Below are 17466 nucleotides of genomic sequence, written 5' to 3'. Positions count from 1 at the left end.
AGCTACAAAACATGGACATTGCAACAACAAAAAATGTGCATGACTGACAAAAGTTTTTGATCTTCAATTTTTTTTAAACAATCTTGTTTTTCTAGTAAAAAGATCTTCGAAAACTATCAACGCATAAAACGAGGTTACATGACAAGCAAAAATAAATTAGGAACTTGTTTAAGAAAATAATCTTGTTGAGTTTATTTACTTATTTTTGCCAACTGGGTAAGAAAAATAAACTTAATTTAACATGAAATCTAAAAACAAGTATTTTTCTCTTATCTCCTTTTTATCTTGTCCACTTAATGTATATTGTTTTTACACACACACACACACAAATATATATATATATATATATATATATATATATATATATATATATATATATATATATATATACATACATTAGAAACCAACAAGGGGGTTTAATGCCCCTTTGCCAGGTCAAGATCAAACCAGTTATCCGTGTGTGTGTGTGCGTGTGCGTGTGCGTGTGTGTGTGTGTGTGTGTGTGTGCATTAGAAACAAACAAGGGGGACTAGTTTAATGCCCCTTTGCCAGGTCAAGTGTTTTAGGCATCTAGTAAAGCTGACGAGAACATGACAGTTATCCAGGATTTTACCCAAAAAATACACACACAAAAACCCACACCTGTTCTATATTTAGAGATCATTTGAGAAACAGCTGAGTTTTGTAATCCTGACAATTGGAAAAGGATTACGTTCATAACACTGCTCAGCACAATTCCATCACTTTCAGCATTGCAATGATTGCGCAACATGTCACGTGGAGGTTACATTTTCAGCACTATTTTTCGTTTGACAGAAAACATCCAGCATAGGTAGTCTTTCTGTACCCCACTGCTGCACACGCAGTATATTCTCCGTGGTACATAAAAGCAATGATGCAGAGCAGCTCAAGCTCACATGGATTACAGTTGAAAGCAACAGATGGCACTCTCCTATGACACTCTCATGTCTACCTCATCATCACTCCCTCACACACACAAATGCACTAACACAGAAGATGTTTTACCTTTTTCTTGGGTGGCATGCCCACTTGCTCGTTTCTCTTTTCGTTTCTCCACGATTAACAGCTTAAGTAGTGGTCAATTTTGTGCGCTCACAGCCGAGATTGACCAACGACTGAGAAATATCCATGTACTATCCCTTTTAATCTGTTCCGTCCCAGGACAGCCAGCCAACTTTGTCAGATGAACCCTAAGCAGGTTTTACGGCATGTTTTGCGCGTTGTGAAATTCATAACGTCGCGAGCCTCAGGTTTATCTGATAGTTGTCGCAAACGATGAGGACCGAAAGTCTCTCCATGAGTGGACACACAAGCAATGTGAGAGTCTCTCGCTGTGAGTGGAGTTTGCCACACTACTCCTCCACCCTCCCCCGCTTTGAAGGGCTTTATTCCACATAGTGGCATCTGTTGCTCCAAACACGAGCTGCAAACCCGCGCGATTAGCAAAACTGATATTCTGTATATAAGGTAGGATATATTCGTAAGTACAATTCGTAGACATAACCTTTTTTACATGGAGATAACGATGTTAAAGGGATAATGAAAATTAGACCATGATTTACTCACCCTCAAGCCATCCTAGGTGTATATGACATGCTTCTTTCAGACGAATACAATCGGAGTTACATATATATTTTTTTAAATGTCCTGGCTCTTCCAAGATAATGGCAGTGAATAGCCGTTTCTGTTTTGAAGTCCCTAAAAGTGCATCCATCCATGATAAAAGTACAATAGCTTCCGGCAGAAGCTACACGAACGCATTGCTTCACTTCAGAAGGCCTTTATTAACCCCCCAGAGCCATGTGGATTACTTTTATCATGGATGGATGCACTTTTATAGACTTCAAAACAGACACGGCCATTCACTGCCATTATAAAGCTTGGAAGAGCCAGGACATTTTTTAATATAACTCCGATAGTATTCTTCTTCTGAAAGAAGAATGTCATATACATCTAGGATGGCTTGAGGGTGTGTAAATCATGGGGTAATTTTCATTTTTGGGTGAACTATCCCTTTAACCCCCAAAAAATCTTAACTTTACAACTAAACTTAATCTTGCAGGCCTATTGATATCAGTGTATTTAAAATAAGGGGTACATTTAAAGGAGACATATCATGCTTTTAAATTGTTCCTTTTTACATATAAATCATACATTTGTAGTCTATATAAAGCGGAACTGCAATGCTTGGGTCTGAATTCCTCATTATTATAGCTCCACAGGCCCCTTTTTTACCCCTTTTCTAATGTGCTTCTGAAAGCAACTCGTTTTGGTGCGGTCTCTTTAAATAATATTGAGACACTTCATACCCCGCCCCTTCTCCAGGTTGTAGCGGTGACACTCGGTTCAACTCCACCCCGTTCGGCCATTTTTGTAGTCTGGTAGCAGAGATAGGATTATCTAGCGCACAGAAACTTTTATACACACGTTATTAACAAAATGTCAACAACGGAAGACTTGTCCAGCCAGCCTTACATGTTCGAGCCAGAGCCGGAGCGAGATGAAAATGAAGACGACGAACCTGCAGAACAACGTCTTCATATGGATGTATCGCAATGGTGTGTACTGTATTTACACATGAAACTTTGGTCTTCCGACCTTTTACCACCGTGTCGATTTATTTTGATTAATATGTCCGAGGGAGAGAGAGCAAGACAGCGTCTAGTTTGGAGACGGTGATGTCTTGTTTACACTTTCGCCTGGCTCTGAAGAGAGAGAGTGAGCGCGCGCGCGACCGGGTCTCTCTCTCTGCTCGTTCTTTCAGTTAAACATGCTCCTGTCACAAGCGCGGCAGTTCATCTAAATTAGACGGTGTAATGAAGCGTGTGGGTTACTACATCCAACAACCGAACATTTTAACTTACCCTCTCGTAACTTCTGCATCCTTTAGCTTGGACTACAAAATTGCAGCGAGAAATAATAATGGCGGATTGCTCGAAGTGTTGGGCCGGAAGTCAATGTCCTTATTTGGCAGTTCCGCTGCAAATACTGTGACGTGATAGTTCAAAAAACGTCATAGATAACAGAAAAATCTGAACCGGTTGAAAAATATGACCGAAACAGAATATAAAGATATCAACGAAGCACCTGAAGAGAATAATTTCATCTTTTCTGTACTTCTAAACACTCCAAATATACAACAAAATGCATTTAAGGGCTAAAAAAGTGCATTTAGCATGATATGTCCCCTTTAAGTTAATTCAGGTCCCAATTAACTAAATCATGACTTGTCAGATATGAGTTTCAAATGGCGGGGGTCGCTTCAAATGTCACAAATCGATTTTCGTCATGTTTTACTATATTAGGGAGTACACAAAAATGTGGTCCTCAAGAATAAAATAGTTCCAAAAGGCTACTAGCCTTCAGAATGAAATGCTTCGAGCCTCCAAGCTACACCTAGTACAGGAGTTACTAAACGAATCAGGTTGAGTAAATGATTCAATTACTAAATTATGAAGACATTGGCTGAATTCGAAATTGCATACTAGAACACTACTTTTACCATTTCTGCCATAACGCTATTCCAATTATTCCTGAATGAAAGTGTTGTTTTTTACAGGCCTGACTGAAAGTGTTTGGGCGGATGATGGAATGATTCCCTCACATTAGTCACTTGTCGCCACCTACTGGTGAAATGGTGTAACCTATAGAAAAAGTCACTTATATATAATAATGATATTAATAATAATAATTCCACAGTGAAAAGGCCAATTGTTCATGGACTGTAATATAAGCATAATAGATCGCCACTTGAACAATCAAATATGACCGGAACTAACAGTTGCGTAAAACTGTTTATTGTACAAAAGTATCAAAATGTTCTTAAAATCAGATATTTTTATTCACACAACAAAACATGACAGAAAATTGGACATTTTAAATGCATAAACAACAGCAGGAGTATGATTCACCAGCATGACACATGGAGCAAACACTGGGCCAAATATTACATAGCCATTATACCAAGTAAAAGGTGAATTTGCACCAAAATACTGCAGTCTGACTCGGATACATAGCTTTTGGAAATACTGTAGACACTATTATTTTTATATACAAACAATTATAATTACTATAGATAGACTAACATTATAGCCCACTAAATACCACTACATTTTTCTAGATGACCTATATATGGCACTAATCAGATGACAGAGTATTAAAGGTGTACACCTGTGAGTAAGCAATGGTGATCCTGTGTGTGTGTGTGTGTGTGTGTGTGTGTGTGTGTGTGTGTGTGTGTGTGTGTGTGTGTGTGTGTGTGTGTGTGTGTGTGTGTGTGTGTGTGTGTGTGTGTGTGTGTGTGTGTGTGTGTGTGTGTGTGTGTGTGTGTGTGTGTGTGTGTGTGTGTGAGAGAGAGAGAGAGAGAGAGAGAGAGAGAGAGAGAGAGACTCTTTTAGGATGCGCATTTGTCTTCAGTGTTTGCATGTATCTTGTAAACTTGTTTTGATAGAAGTAAGGGAAACTCTAGATAGCATCCTATAAAGAAGTCAAATACAAAAAAACAATGGGAAAGCAGCACTAACTCAAACATTGCAAATAAAAAAGTGAAAAAGTGGATCAGAACCATACATGCAAGACAATAAATATTGTGCCTCCAGTTACTGTTATTTTCTGTTTATATGCATATTTATCAAATATATTAGGCAATTAAATAGTCATGAAAATCATAATGGAATTGGTCATAATGTTCAATGCCACAAGAGTAAATGTTGATGCATTCTGTGTTCTTATAAAATGTACACAAACATTAATTATTAACCAATATTTAATTCAAATGCTCGAGTACTCACTGGAAATGAATATATATGGTTCTTTTCATTTCTTTAGATTCTTACAAAATTACATTTTTATCATCTAACCAAGTAAAAATTACAAAAAAATTGTGTAGTAGCCAAGAGTATGAACAATACAACCATCCTTTTTTAATGTTTCTCTCTTTTAAATGTCATCAACCCACACACATACACGCACAAGCAGTCATGATCATTCTATGAGTCAACAGATGCATTTACTAAATTACTCGTTGACAAATCTTAGCGCGAGACACTTTACGTCAGCCACACTAACTGAATTTCTGTGGAGTGTCCGTTGACTATAAACATGTCTGCTACATTGTCTAAGTATAGATTGCTTTAGCCTACAATGCAATCAAAATAGGGACACAGCTCTTTGCCTGTTTATCAAATTATTATTTTATAGACCTGCACATTTAGACATACATGAATATTACACACAATAAACATGCATTGATACTTTATGCATGTGAAAGCACATGCAGTTGGATTACGCTTTTCATACACACACACAGACAAAAACACACACACAGTGAATCTATAAGCCTCTTACAGAGGGGTGTGTGCAGTGTAAAGCCATGCTCAGTAATACACTTCTCAGAAGGGCACAACTAGGCAGACACGCACTGCTGGAGTTCCAGCTTCAGCACCTCTCTCATCTCGTCCATTCAACCTCACACACACAAACACATCCAGCTGGAAGCCAAACATCTGTCTGACCTTACAATCACAGCAGAAATGATCAGCCTTTCGGTGAGAGGCTGCAAAACCCTAACCCACTGATCCTTCGTTCTTGGTGACAAGTGACACTTCATCCAAATATAAGAATTCTGTCATCATACCCTCATGTCATCTCAAACCTGTTTGATTATCTTTTTTCTTTAAAAAAAAAAAAAAAAAAAAAGTCAGCATGCATGTTTTAACTATATCCATTCAATGAAAGTATGGGGTCCAAAAAATCTTGTTTTGTGTCAAACAGGACCAGGTGAACTATCCCTTTAAAAAGCAGAGTTCGTAAGTTTATATGAACTTTCTGAGGGATTCAATAGAGGTATTGCCGACTTTAATGATAAATCAAATTTAGCCCAGTACCAACTAGAATATCTGCCTCTTTTTTGTACCTAAAATGTTGGCTATGTAACTGTCTACTTTACAATACTCCAGAAGAGCTTATTTTGTGTTTCTGGGAGTTTTTTTTTTTTCTCAGTAATCCTTGTTCTTAACAGCATTCAGGTCACTCATTATGCCTGTTTGAAATGCGTCCTGGCATGAAAGCATCTTTCCCTGCACATCTGTTTGAATATGGCATTATAAATCAAATTTATAGGGTCTTCAGGGACCATGGAGCAATTTTTAGTCTCGCTGAGCAGCGTTTTCAAACCTCAAACCACTTTCGCAAGATCATCATGCTAATAATGTCAAACTAAATTATATTTTACATTGTGGGCTTTGATGGGCCGCTCCCTTTATATGCTAATGAGGACCATGTTTAAAAAAACCAAAAAAACATTTGACAGTCACATTATTATAACCACAAACTGGCCCTCACACAGTGTCAATAAAGAGCTCAGTCCCATCTAAAGCCAAATGTCCCAACGAAATCCATGTGCCTTGAATGACAATTTACCTAGACATACACTTACAATGAACCTTAGGGCTTACCCTTTTAGTTTCAGACAGTACTCACCCAAGAGACGTTTTTATTCTTAAGAGTTCTCGGCATTTCTGCAAAGAGGAGAAGGAGAACCGGCGACTGATGCCCTCAAGTTCCAAATTCACCTCTGAGATCTGTGGCCCATTTGCGCTGGTGTCTGGTCCCACCGAAGTTAGGCTTTGATATGATACACAGTGGCCATTGGCCACCACCTACATGATGTATACAGCAGCTGACATGACCATAACATGAAGAAAACTACAAAGTTTGATCTTCTTGTCTCTATCATTTTCTCCCTCCTCAGCCCCTCTGCCCGGCAATGCATTATAATACTGCATGGATATGCAACGTAACATCTGGATGATGCTCCGCCCCATAGTACTGGAGGCAGGAACTCGTGAGCGGCCAATCCAGCCCACCCAACAGCTGGGAGAGGAGATTTAAAATGATATAAAGAATAAGGTGGAGCACAGGGCACGTCCTGCCCAGTGTTGTCAGACAGATTGTATGTCTCTCTAAAACAGGATGAGCAATGCTCATAATCCTACGACACAGTTCAAAACACTCCCTGTCCTGCCTCTGGAATAGGTCAAAGCATTGAGTGCAGCAAAACAGCACGGTATGCTTTTCATAACCATCAACTAATACTAGCCTTCTCTTTGTAAATATGATAGGTTTATTCTGTAATAAGTTTGGTAGTAACAACAAATTAAACAGATCTGACCAACGCTGACATTTTTTTTGTGAAAATACTATAATGTATTTTAATGGAAAAGTATGCGAATGGCGCTCTGGCAGGGTTTTTGAACAGCTCTTCACTTCTAGTACAGGGTGCAACCTTCTTTATACTTAATCTTATGTATCTTGCAACTAATGTAAATTTTTCTCTTAATACTCAACGTTGAGTTTCAATCAGCATCGAACTGTCAGTATAGCAAATTAAATTTTGGGGTGGCCAATCAGATGTCAAGGGACAATTGGGATTATTGGGATTATTCTGTACATTGCAATGGACTATTTTTTTATCACAAAATTTTTAAGATAATATACAGGTAAAATATAATAACCAAAAACTAGCAAGTACAACTCCAATATTTATACCATGTAACGAAAACAAAAAGTTCCAAAAGCAGGAGTTTCCAAAAGTGCGATAAGATTTGCACAAGCCGCTCCTTTCTCCTTTCTTACTACTTTAAAATGCTATAGAAACATCAAACAGCCACATAATCTAAAAAGACTGAAGAGAAAAAGAGAAAATATCGTCTTGCACCTAAATTAATTGGGAGGTGCAATTAATTGCAATTAATTTAGTGTAGTTACTGAGGTCGATTTTGACCACAAAATAAATAAATAAATAGGTCTAAACATTTTAAGTATAAGAAAATTAATTGCATACACTTAATTGCAGTTATCAACCAACTTTGCACGTGTAGATGATAGGTAACCTAACATTTTGTAAATAAATAATTCTAACAAGGGGACCCCGCTAAAACTGTTTACTCTTGAACCCCCAATGTTCAAACCAAATCTACGCCCTTGGTGAAGCTTAAAACTTTGTACTGGTGCCTACATTAATTTCCTTCATTCAAAACCTCCTCAGCTTTGACACTCATGTGACACATGATTCTTCACATAAAATAATAAAATACTCAGCGTTCCAAAGGGTTATGAAATACATGAGCCCATTGCTAAAGTTTCATGTGTACATTAATCAAACGTTTTTGGAGGGGCGTCTGTCAACTCTACGAACTGTTAAAAAAACACTCAGAGTGAGGGAAATGGCTTATCAAACAAAATAGAATGGGTTTGCTCAACCTTTTCATTTAAATTATGTGGTGTATGTCAATGCCAGAAATTGGCATTAACAGAGGCATGTCCTTCATCCGCTGCCATCCTGTCTCCAGTATTCTGGCAGAATATGATAGAAACGGGTTCTCTTCCATTAGCCACTGCCAATAGCCAGATAAACACTTAATATAATTCAAGTTCACTCAAGATCAATATCTGCCAAAGAAAAACAAGAGTTGAACGTCGTATTGGAAGAACATTAAAGTCAAAGCTGAACTAGGCCGTGTTTCAAACCCTTCCACTCATATTAAAGCCTTAATACTTCACCTTGTCAAGTTCAACTGCTAAGTGACAGCAATTCCATTTAATGATTTCTTCATGAAACTATAATGGATTAAGTCAGTTTCCTCACAATATCACACTTATATGAATCACATCTAACAAAAAAAATTATCACACAAAAAACAAACAGTATAAGGTATAACGTTTGATCACATCTAGAGCCTTTTGTCAAGAAAAGTGGTAAATGTGTCTGCAAGAGATCTCATGTGAGCCTGGATGAAATCTAAATTGTGTCTTTTAGACACAAATACTTGCCGTATAATCCATGTTAGGTGATACAACAGAAACCAAGAACACATGGCAAGCAATTGGAACAGGCCGCACCTCCCAAGTGCACTTCAGAGGCTTAACATGAAAGTTCAATACATTCAACACATCAATATATCACACAGAGCTCCCCACGCTGTCCTGCTCTATACTGAAGACAAAAATAGAGTTTGGTGGGGAAAAACCCACTTCACATAATCTCTTTAGTCTTGTTTTCTAATAAAAAATATCTAAAATAATTTCCGTAAACATGAAAACGCATTTGCAACTTGTTGTCCATATAATGTGATGTAGGCTTATCTATGTCAGAGGAAAACAATTGCATACTACTACCATACATGTATTGCTGCAGTACAGTAGTGTGTGCAAATTTTCTGTGCATAGAATATTATACGACAGAGGTTACAGTCTGAAATACTGCATCCCACAATGCAATGTACTACTTTTAAGTATCAGACTATCCAAATTTAGGATATTTCTTCACAAAACTAGATTTAAAATACAAAATAATAGTTTTTTATAGCCTACCCAAGATGCTAAGTTGACTCCACTTGCTGATGACCACAATCATGTGGTCGTGATAAAAACGAAGCAGCTTGAAGCGTTTATTATAAAATGTTTATCACTTTTAAAAAAAGGCCATATACAGTTTGTAGTATACAGTAGGCTATGTGCAAAAAGTTGTATACTAGCATTCCATTCTGAACAAAACCTACAAATTTGACTAATTAACATGTATTATTATTATTGCTATTATTATTCTTATTCATATTGTCAGCGGCTGTTGCAAATAAAGATGAGAAACGGATCTAATCACAGCAGTAATGATTCAACTCAAACTCAAAACAAAAACTAGAAAACCATGAACAGAACAACTGACAATTTAATGAACTGAAAGAAATGCAGCTTAACCAATCAACGAAATTAACAGGTGCAAAACTGATAATCAATTCAATGAAAAAACATATAAACTAACTGAAACTTAGGAAAACTGAAACTAAAACCCACCCAAACAAAAAACATAAACACAGATTACCCTTAACAAATATAAGGCTGCATCCGAAATTGCATACTCTCTTGAGTACTCATTTTGAATAATTACTTCTCTCGACCGCTAAAAATATGTTCTAGGTCTACATGAGTGTGTACATAATCAGGACGTACTACATTCGCCATTATTATGTGTGACCTGTGTGGTCTCTATCCAACAAATATTTAATCACTAATAAGGTTAAAGAGGTATCATTCAAGTTGTTACATCGATTTTACCCAGTCAATCTTTTTAGCAAAAAAATGTTTCCTGAGTTGGATCTGCTATGCTCCTTCTGTGGAGTGGAAGACGAGTCTGTACCTCACCTTTTTTGGGAGTGTGTTCATGTAGCTACTTTTTGGAATAAATTTTGTCTATTTGTACGTGCTTCTTTATTAGTCAATTTTTCTTTGGGGTTTAAGGATGTCTTATTTGTTTTTTATAACTCTGACAAAAATCTAAAAGACAAGTATTTTCTTGTAAATCTATTTATTTTTCTAGCCAAATTTCTTGTACACAAGTGTACATTTTTGTCTATCAAACCTCTTTTTATTATTTTTTGCAATGACGTGAAATGTTATTTGGGTACTATATCTTCTTCCAACAATGCCAAAGCTTTGAAGTCAGTTACATTGTGCACAAAGTATAATATTTATGCTTTTTTATAATGAAAACAAAAAGGGACTCGAGGCATTTCTATCTCTATTGAATTTATATTAATTTATATGTTACCCCTGGATAATTTTTTTTTTAATTATTTTAAAATTATTTTTTGTTTACATTTTTTTAACTTTATTTTTTGTTGAACTTGCTATTTGTCTACTGTTTATAATGATATTGTTATTGTAGATTAAACTGTATTTGCTGTTATGTTCAATAAAAAAATAAAAAATAAAAAATAAATATTATGTGTCACCTACCAGCAGTTGCGTTGCTTCACTACCATTCACAAATCTTCTCCCATGGCCTCACACGTCACGTCAGAATCTCGCTGGAAGAAGTCATCCGGGTAGTCTACTTTTTGCCTACTCTTTTATGAGTAGGCCACTGTGAATTCATTCAGACATGCTTCTTTTGTCACATACTGTTTTTCGCCTACTATGCAGCCTTTATGTTCACCCGTGACATCAGCACAAGTTAAGTCGTTTCAGAGCAAGTAAGTTCCATTTTTCCCCCATTGAAATGACCTGGACCGATGATCCCCCCATTCATTTCATGTTGACTAGGCTAACGTTACTTGAGAAATTACAACTAATCAAGGTGATTTCTTTGAAAACCATAGATATCATATGCAGTGCTGTAATATATTTTACTTACAAATCGCACTATGTCAGTTTGACTACTCGTAGCTAAAGACATTGATCGTCCTGTGCCGAAAATACCAACGGCACATTTCTGAGGATTTGCAAACATCTGACGCAGCGGTTACTGTAAAAGACGGCGCTTTTTTTTATGATTCCTTTCTTTGCACTTTGAGGTCTGCGCCTGACACTGCATACGGTCTGAGGCACGATAAGCCTATTTACTACCTGTTTGCTTTGACAGCTTTGGAGCTCAGTGTGCTTCAGTGTGACTGTGATCCCCTTCCGCCTGCTCTGGGGGATTTAGGTAAGGCATTCATCATGACACACACACACAGTGACTCACGCGTTTCTCATTCTGTTATTTTACACACACTCTCGTTCTCTTTCTCTCCATGCGGCAGCCCAGGTGGCAGTAAAAACATGGCTTATAATAGCAGCAAGGATATTTTTAGACCTTGTACGTTTTGAGTCGAGTTCCCGCTGAAAATACGTACTCGTACGTCAAGTGTTATGAATGACAAACTCAGAGAGATACTGTGGAGGTGGTGGTGGTGGTGGTGGTAGTAGAAGGTAGATCATGGGATCTATTCAGTTCTGACCTCTACACACAATGCAACTGAGTGAACAGGTTGCCATTTTGAAATAATAAAAGTCCAGAACAATACAGTCAGGACATTATTAATTACATAAACTTCACCCCTGTTTTTATCATTATACTTATACGTAATATACATAAACACTGAATGGAAACTTTGAGGCTTAGAATGACAATACCCTTTCACACATTCAAGTTCTACATAAAGTGCATTTTGTGATATTTACTCAAAATTGTATGTTTACAGGTTATATCATGTATTTTCAATGAAGAGCATCCTGACAGTGGAATTCACATTGAGCGTGCTGCAGTTACTCACATAGGTGGACTGTTCTCTCCGCCAGTGTCCCAGACCACAGCAATACATCAAGAGAACATCCAGTGGGGTCCTGATGATGGTGCAGCCAAATCACTCTTTCTGTGAGACACAGCCTCTGGTTCCCTTTCTGTAAGGGACAGCCATCACATCAGTCTGATGAGAGACACAGCAGCAGGTAACTGTCTCCGTTCCACGCAGCCTCTGGTCCAGTCCATCGGTTTACCGAGCGTGTAAAAAGCGAACATTCCTCCACAAACAGTGATGAATGCGATACAGTCAGTCAAAGTGAGTGATTCACATCCTCCTGATGCTTGAGACCAACAGGCTCACAGTCTGCTGGCTCCAGGTGTGTGCGATTTTGTTTGATCCGCTCCGCTCCCGTTGAGTTCCTCGCCTTATTTATTTATGCCCTCCCCAGACAACCCCCCTCCCACCCCACCCCTCCCACCGCACCCCTTTTTTCAAAGACAGACACAGGCTCAGAGTTTAAAATTGATACACGGTGTGAATGTCATTTTCCTGCCTGACTTTCTCTGCGTCAGCTTTTCCCCGCCCACTCCGGCCAATCAGAATCCAGAAGCGAGCCACGTCTGGGCTACCTTGTCTCCAGTCCACACAGGCAGAGGAGGCTGGAGTCCACCGTCTGCTGTTTCTCTACCTCCACGACCGCTCCCGGCTCTCGCCTCCTGTGGATACGGGCTCTTTCTGTCTCTTTTCCCTCAGTGTCGCTCCTGATTACCTGTGTTACCCCCTTGTGTCCTTTCTGTGGCTGTAGTTTGCCATTTTCCCTCGCTCCTGGTTGCTACACCGCGTGCTTGAGCACTTAGTGAAGCTCGTAACGCAGGAGAAACACAGACTGAATTCAAATGCGCTCCCTTCTTCCTCTCATTGTATCTCAGCCCCTTTTCTGCATCATGGGCTTTATCAGTCAGTCCACTCCTCTTCTTTATCTTTATACTGTATCTGAGTGTCTGTCCTTGCTGTCTCCTCTCCCTCTGTTGTCCCCTGCTGAGGAGGCGAGCGAGAGCTCATGCAATTTCATTTGCAGCATCTGTTCACATGCTGACTGTCAAGTTTAAATGGAATGAATTAAAATTAAGCTCTATTCTGAAATCTGTGGGAGGCACACTGAGGCGAACAATTCAGTCACACTCAGAAATGGGTTTTTATCATCTCCTTTCGAGCGAATAAATGACACCTCATTGGTTAGATGGGAATAATGCCAAGCTGAGAAAATAGGCTTGAAATAAGCATCAGACAGACAAAAGAAGAATATTATATTCAGAGATTTCTTCAGGAATACTTACGAGACATAAAGCAATATTCTGGTGGTCATAGACTTCAAAAATGTTTGGATGTTTAATAAAATGTATTTGATTTTATATACAGGACATTTCATGTAGTTTTATTGCAAAATGCTGGGAAAAACTGATTTTGGAAGTAAAAAGTATTAATTACCATATAATTCTCTGTGAAAATTTATGACAGACGATACATGTACTTCTAGACATAAAAAGTATAATGTAATATAATTTTATGTGAAAATCTACTAAAGACAATGCATGTTCTTTACAGTAAAAAAAAAATTGTTGTTGAAATTTTTGAAACTAAAAAGTTTGAAAAGAATTAGCTTAGAATTAGCTTTATAATTAAAATACATTTATAAAATTAATATATCAATAATATTATAATTTGATCATTTGAAAATGATTGGAAAAATAATGAAATATTTGTTTTTTTATTAAAAATCTTGTAAAATGTACTAACGTCCATATTATCCTTATTATTACAATTCATTAAAAATATTAATATAGATATATATTAAAATGTATTTAATAAATAGTAAAAGAGTTAAGATCTAGTAAAAAGAATTTAGAACTGTATGAACTCTCTCACACTGTCTTAGCTCTTAAGGTTACAAATGCATTACTTCGTATCTGACAACAGCAATAACATCAAGTGTGCCCATTTATCTTGAAATCAAAAAGAAATGATGGATGGAATTATGGTTTGCAGCAATATGAGGACTCATTTATGAGATGCAAGGGGATTTCTGATCATGGAAATTCAAAAGCTTCTCTGCATCTTATGATATGCGTGAGAGTAGAATCAAAGTATTACCCTTTAGGCTTTTTATGAAAAGCAATCAGTTTTTACATGATCAAAACATGTCCTGGCATAATATGAGCTTGCATTATCTTAAGTCAATGGAATAGCTCCACTCATATGCTGAAATAAAATCCAACAATAAATGTTTGCGATATCAGATGTTCTTTATAAAATGTTATATTCTACAAATTTGAATGACAGTTGGCATAGTGAATTAAAATGTACATTTTTTTATTTTTTTAAATGCATGGATTGTGATGCAGAGAAAAACACCAAAAAAACAGAAAGCCTTAAAACATGTAATGTACTCAAAATATTAACACATAAAACAGCATTTACCAATATTTTTTCAATAAATATTAATAGAATGACTAAACATTCAGATCCATCTATAGTTTTGGTCATCTGTAAAAAAAATTATAATAATCATGAAATGTACACTTTCATTCAGACACTGAAACATATTTACAAGTTAAAATTCATGGGCTGTAAATCTGTATGGATTTCTTCAGCTATTTTTACCACAATGTCCTCAGAACATGCTTCTTTTGTTCAGCAGCTTTAGTTTAGTCATAAAGACAAAGTACACAAAAGATACCACAGCAAGAATGTTCTTTAGTATGTACAGCACGGGGGTCACGTAACCGAAGACCCCCACCAGGCATATGCGTACCACCAGAAAGGGCAAATCTTGGGAAAGGACGCTGGATGAAGCCAGCAGAGGACTGTCTGGAGTTATGACAGCACGCAGGATGGACAGATAAGCCAGTATGTAAATGGGAAACACCCAAGCTGAGTAATACACCGAATCAGTCCCGGCCACCCTCATCATTTCCACGGTGTCAAACCAGAACATGAAGGTGGCCATAAAGAGGTCATGCCGAGGGTCTCGTATCCAGACGAAGCGAAAGGGACCTGAGTGAGAGTGAGAATGAGAGGAGTAGAGATATGCCGCGCTGCTGGTGCGAGACGGGCCGTGCGCATCTGCGTCTCCCCAACGGCCTGAGAGTGACCCGTTCCTGACCGCCGACCTTGGAGACGTGTCGCCGTCCCGTCCGTTACCCTGCAGCTGTGAGGACACTGATGTCACCTGCTCCAAGTGAGTCAGAACCGGAGCCGGCATCTCAAAATCCAGCTCTAATCCGCTTGCTTTTTAAAAAGAGCATAAAGGTAGAGCACAACTTAGACAGATCATTTAATTGGCCTGTATTTATTGGCTATTATCTCTTACCCTGTCCTGTCAGACGAAGAGGACGAATTCTCTCCACTATGTCCACACAAATGAGGGAGAACAAGACCAGAGAGACGGGGAGCTCAGTGAAGCGGTCATACTTAATGCCAGCGTCAACCTGAACCTGCACAACCATAATTAGGCCAGAAGGTTGCTGAGAGAAGAAAGTGCTAGGAGCAAAAAGTCTTTTAGCATCCCAAGAGAAAATAGAGTTGGAAGACTGACAATGAATTTTAGATGTATCAAAATCAGTTTTAGATGTATCACCAAAAACCAATCAAAAACCGTGAGAACCCCTTTAGAAACTGGTAATGCATTGACAGGTAATGCACATCTGAAGACTACGGGCCTCGTGATTTTAACCAGACTTAAGTTGGCTGTAATACAGCTCCATTCACATTCCACAGTCTATAATACCCCATCTTTGGGTTAATAGTAAATCTGACAGTGAGTTACTGAGTACCTCAGAGAGGATCTGTTTATGAAAGTTCGTGTTGATGAGCCCTACGGTTTTTATTACATACCGAAACTGCCGTAATGTCTCTCACACACAGTATTTATTTTGTACTTTCAGAACAAAGAAACAGCATATGGTGTTTGTATATGTTCAAATTGATACAGACTTTAAAAAAATAAAAGTTATACGTTTTACAGCCTGATTCCATTAAGAACCTTTTTAAGTTCCAAATTATTCTCTAGTCCTCAGGAAACCTTCAATGTAGTCATGTTTAAATCAACCTATTAAAGAACTAATAACATAACATGAAACATTTTAATCTCCAAATAACCATATGGCAAATCGAAAACAATCTACATTGAACCAGGGAAGAACCTTTATTTATTTTTTGTAATTGATAATATGGATTCTAATAATATTTTATTTTAATATACCATTGTTACAATGTAATTACAAAAATAATTATGCATATTAACTGTTATTAATACAGGAAATGCATTCAAATAAAGTGTTGCCGCATATTCATATAGTCGTTTCTTAATGAGACTGAATAATGCATTACCTTTGAGTTGGCTATGATGATAGCAAAGCATGGTAAAGTGCTGAGAATCACATATGCAAGTGTAACAGGTCTCCTGCAGAAGAAATAAGAGCGTTTTCATTATTAAACACAATTAGCATCACAAACCAAGAGACATAGGTTAGAAATTAAGAGCATCATTTCATATTTTTCATATTAGAAGGGGGAGGGGTCCCATGATGTGCCTTACTTATAATGCAGCTTGGTTTATAGTTAATTGACATGACATTTTTAGACATGTTGTCTAAATTCATCTAAACGTTTTCAGTATTTTCCCACACAATTCTATCATTAGTTTTTATGACTATACTGAATATATTAAAACAATGTTATTACACCGCAGAACCATTTACAGTGAAGATAAAAAAACGGTGATTCTGAAATGTGGAAATTGAAAAGAAACGATCAATCTGGGGACATAATGTGTGCATTTTCACTTATATGAAAATTCTAACTAAAAAGTTACTGTTGGATAATAAAAGAGTTCATGGATCAACTAGCCTCGTATAAAAATGGAGAAGCAGCAGTTAGTACTCACCAGTTAGTCACTTCTGAGAACCGTTGAGTCTTAAGGATGAAGTATTTCAAAGGAACCCACACAAACAGGGTTGCAGACGCCATATAGGCCACAGAGGCTGCCACCACCAGCCAGTAGGCAGTGTTACTAGACTTCACAAGTCGAATGACTGAAGCAAAGCGCTCCATAACTACAAACACAGGAATACAGAGACATGCGAACTGCAGAAGCTCATAAAGGATGAGTTTGACAGTCTTCCATGAGGGCATCTTGACAGTATGAGTCTTCAGTAAATCCTCACGAGTGAGCCGTCACTGAATGCATCCAGTGCATCTCCCACAACACTGAATGACTGAACGCGCTGGACTCTGTACACTGGCACTGCTTACACTGCATTCTTACCTGTGCTCTTTTATTGCCACGGAATATTGCTCTTATTGCTCTTTTTATGGAGTTATG

The 17466-nt window shown here is 37.7% G+C and overlaps 2 protein-coding genes and 1 long non-coding RNA gene across 4 annotated transcripts in view; 1 reads left to right on the top strand and 2 right to left on the bottom strand.

Moving 5' to 3' along the window:
• cacnb2b (calcium channel, voltage-dependent, beta 2b) overlaps positions 1-12245 on the bottom strand; it is a 35531-nt gene extending 23286 nt beyond the window's left edge. The window contains exon 1 of one of the 2 annotated variants that reach the window (XM_082173347.1): positions 12114-12245. In XM_082173347.1, the coding sequence (XP_082029473.1) occupies positions 12114-12161 (48 nt within the window). In that variant the 5' untranslated portion in view covers positions 12162-12245. Of the gene's footprint in view, positions 1-1026; positions 1606-12113 lie in introns of those variants that run through there. The other variant, XM_082173348.1, reaches the window with a different exon arrangement.
• On the top strand, positions 11096-14805 carry LOC309501324. Its single transcript, XR_014206862.1, has 2 exons — positions 11096-11503; positions 12139-14805. It is a non-coding gene; the product is annotated as an uncharacterized lncRNA (long non-coding RNA).
• Positions 14437-17376, bottom strand: tmem236 (transmembrane protein 236). The gene is made up of 4 exons (XM_082173361.1): positions 17029-17376; positions 16473-16545; positions 15454-15577; positions 14437-15371 (listed from the first exon to the last, which is right to left on the bottom strand). The coding sequence occupies exons 1-4, from the start codon at positions 17274-17276 to the stop codon at positions 14755-14757; spliced, it is 1062 nt and encodes a 353-aa protein (XP_082029487.1). The 5' UTR covers positions 17277-17376; the 3' UTR covers positions 14437-14754.
• Positions 17377-17466: the final 90 nt, after the last annotated feature.

Source organism: Leuciscus leuciscus (assembly GCF_965113295.1).
Source record: "Leuciscus leuciscus genome assembly, chromosome: 6".
NCBI lineage: Eukaryota > Metazoa > Chordata > Actinopteri > Cypriniformes > Leuciscidae > Leuciscus > Leuciscus leuciscus.
Note: the sequence above shows the minus strand (reverse complement) of the source record. Positions and strands in the feature narration are given on the sequence as shown.

What these genes read in the sequence shown, in the direction of transcription:
- tmem236 (XM_082173361.1), bottom strand. Translation starts at nt 17,276, where the DNA reads ATGCCCTCATGGAAGACTGTCAAACTCATCCTTTATGAGCTTCTGCAG. An exon ending in TCATCATAGCCAACTCAAAG is followed by an intron (nt 15,578 to 16,472) that starts GTAATGCATTAT and finishes ATGGTTGTGCAG; the next exon opens with GTTCAGGTTGACGCTGGCAT. An exon ending in TCTTCGTCTGACAGGACAGG is followed by an intron (nt 15,372 to 15,453) that starts GTAAGAGATAAT and finishes CTTTTTAAAAAG; the next exon opens with CAAGCGGATTAGAGCTGGAT.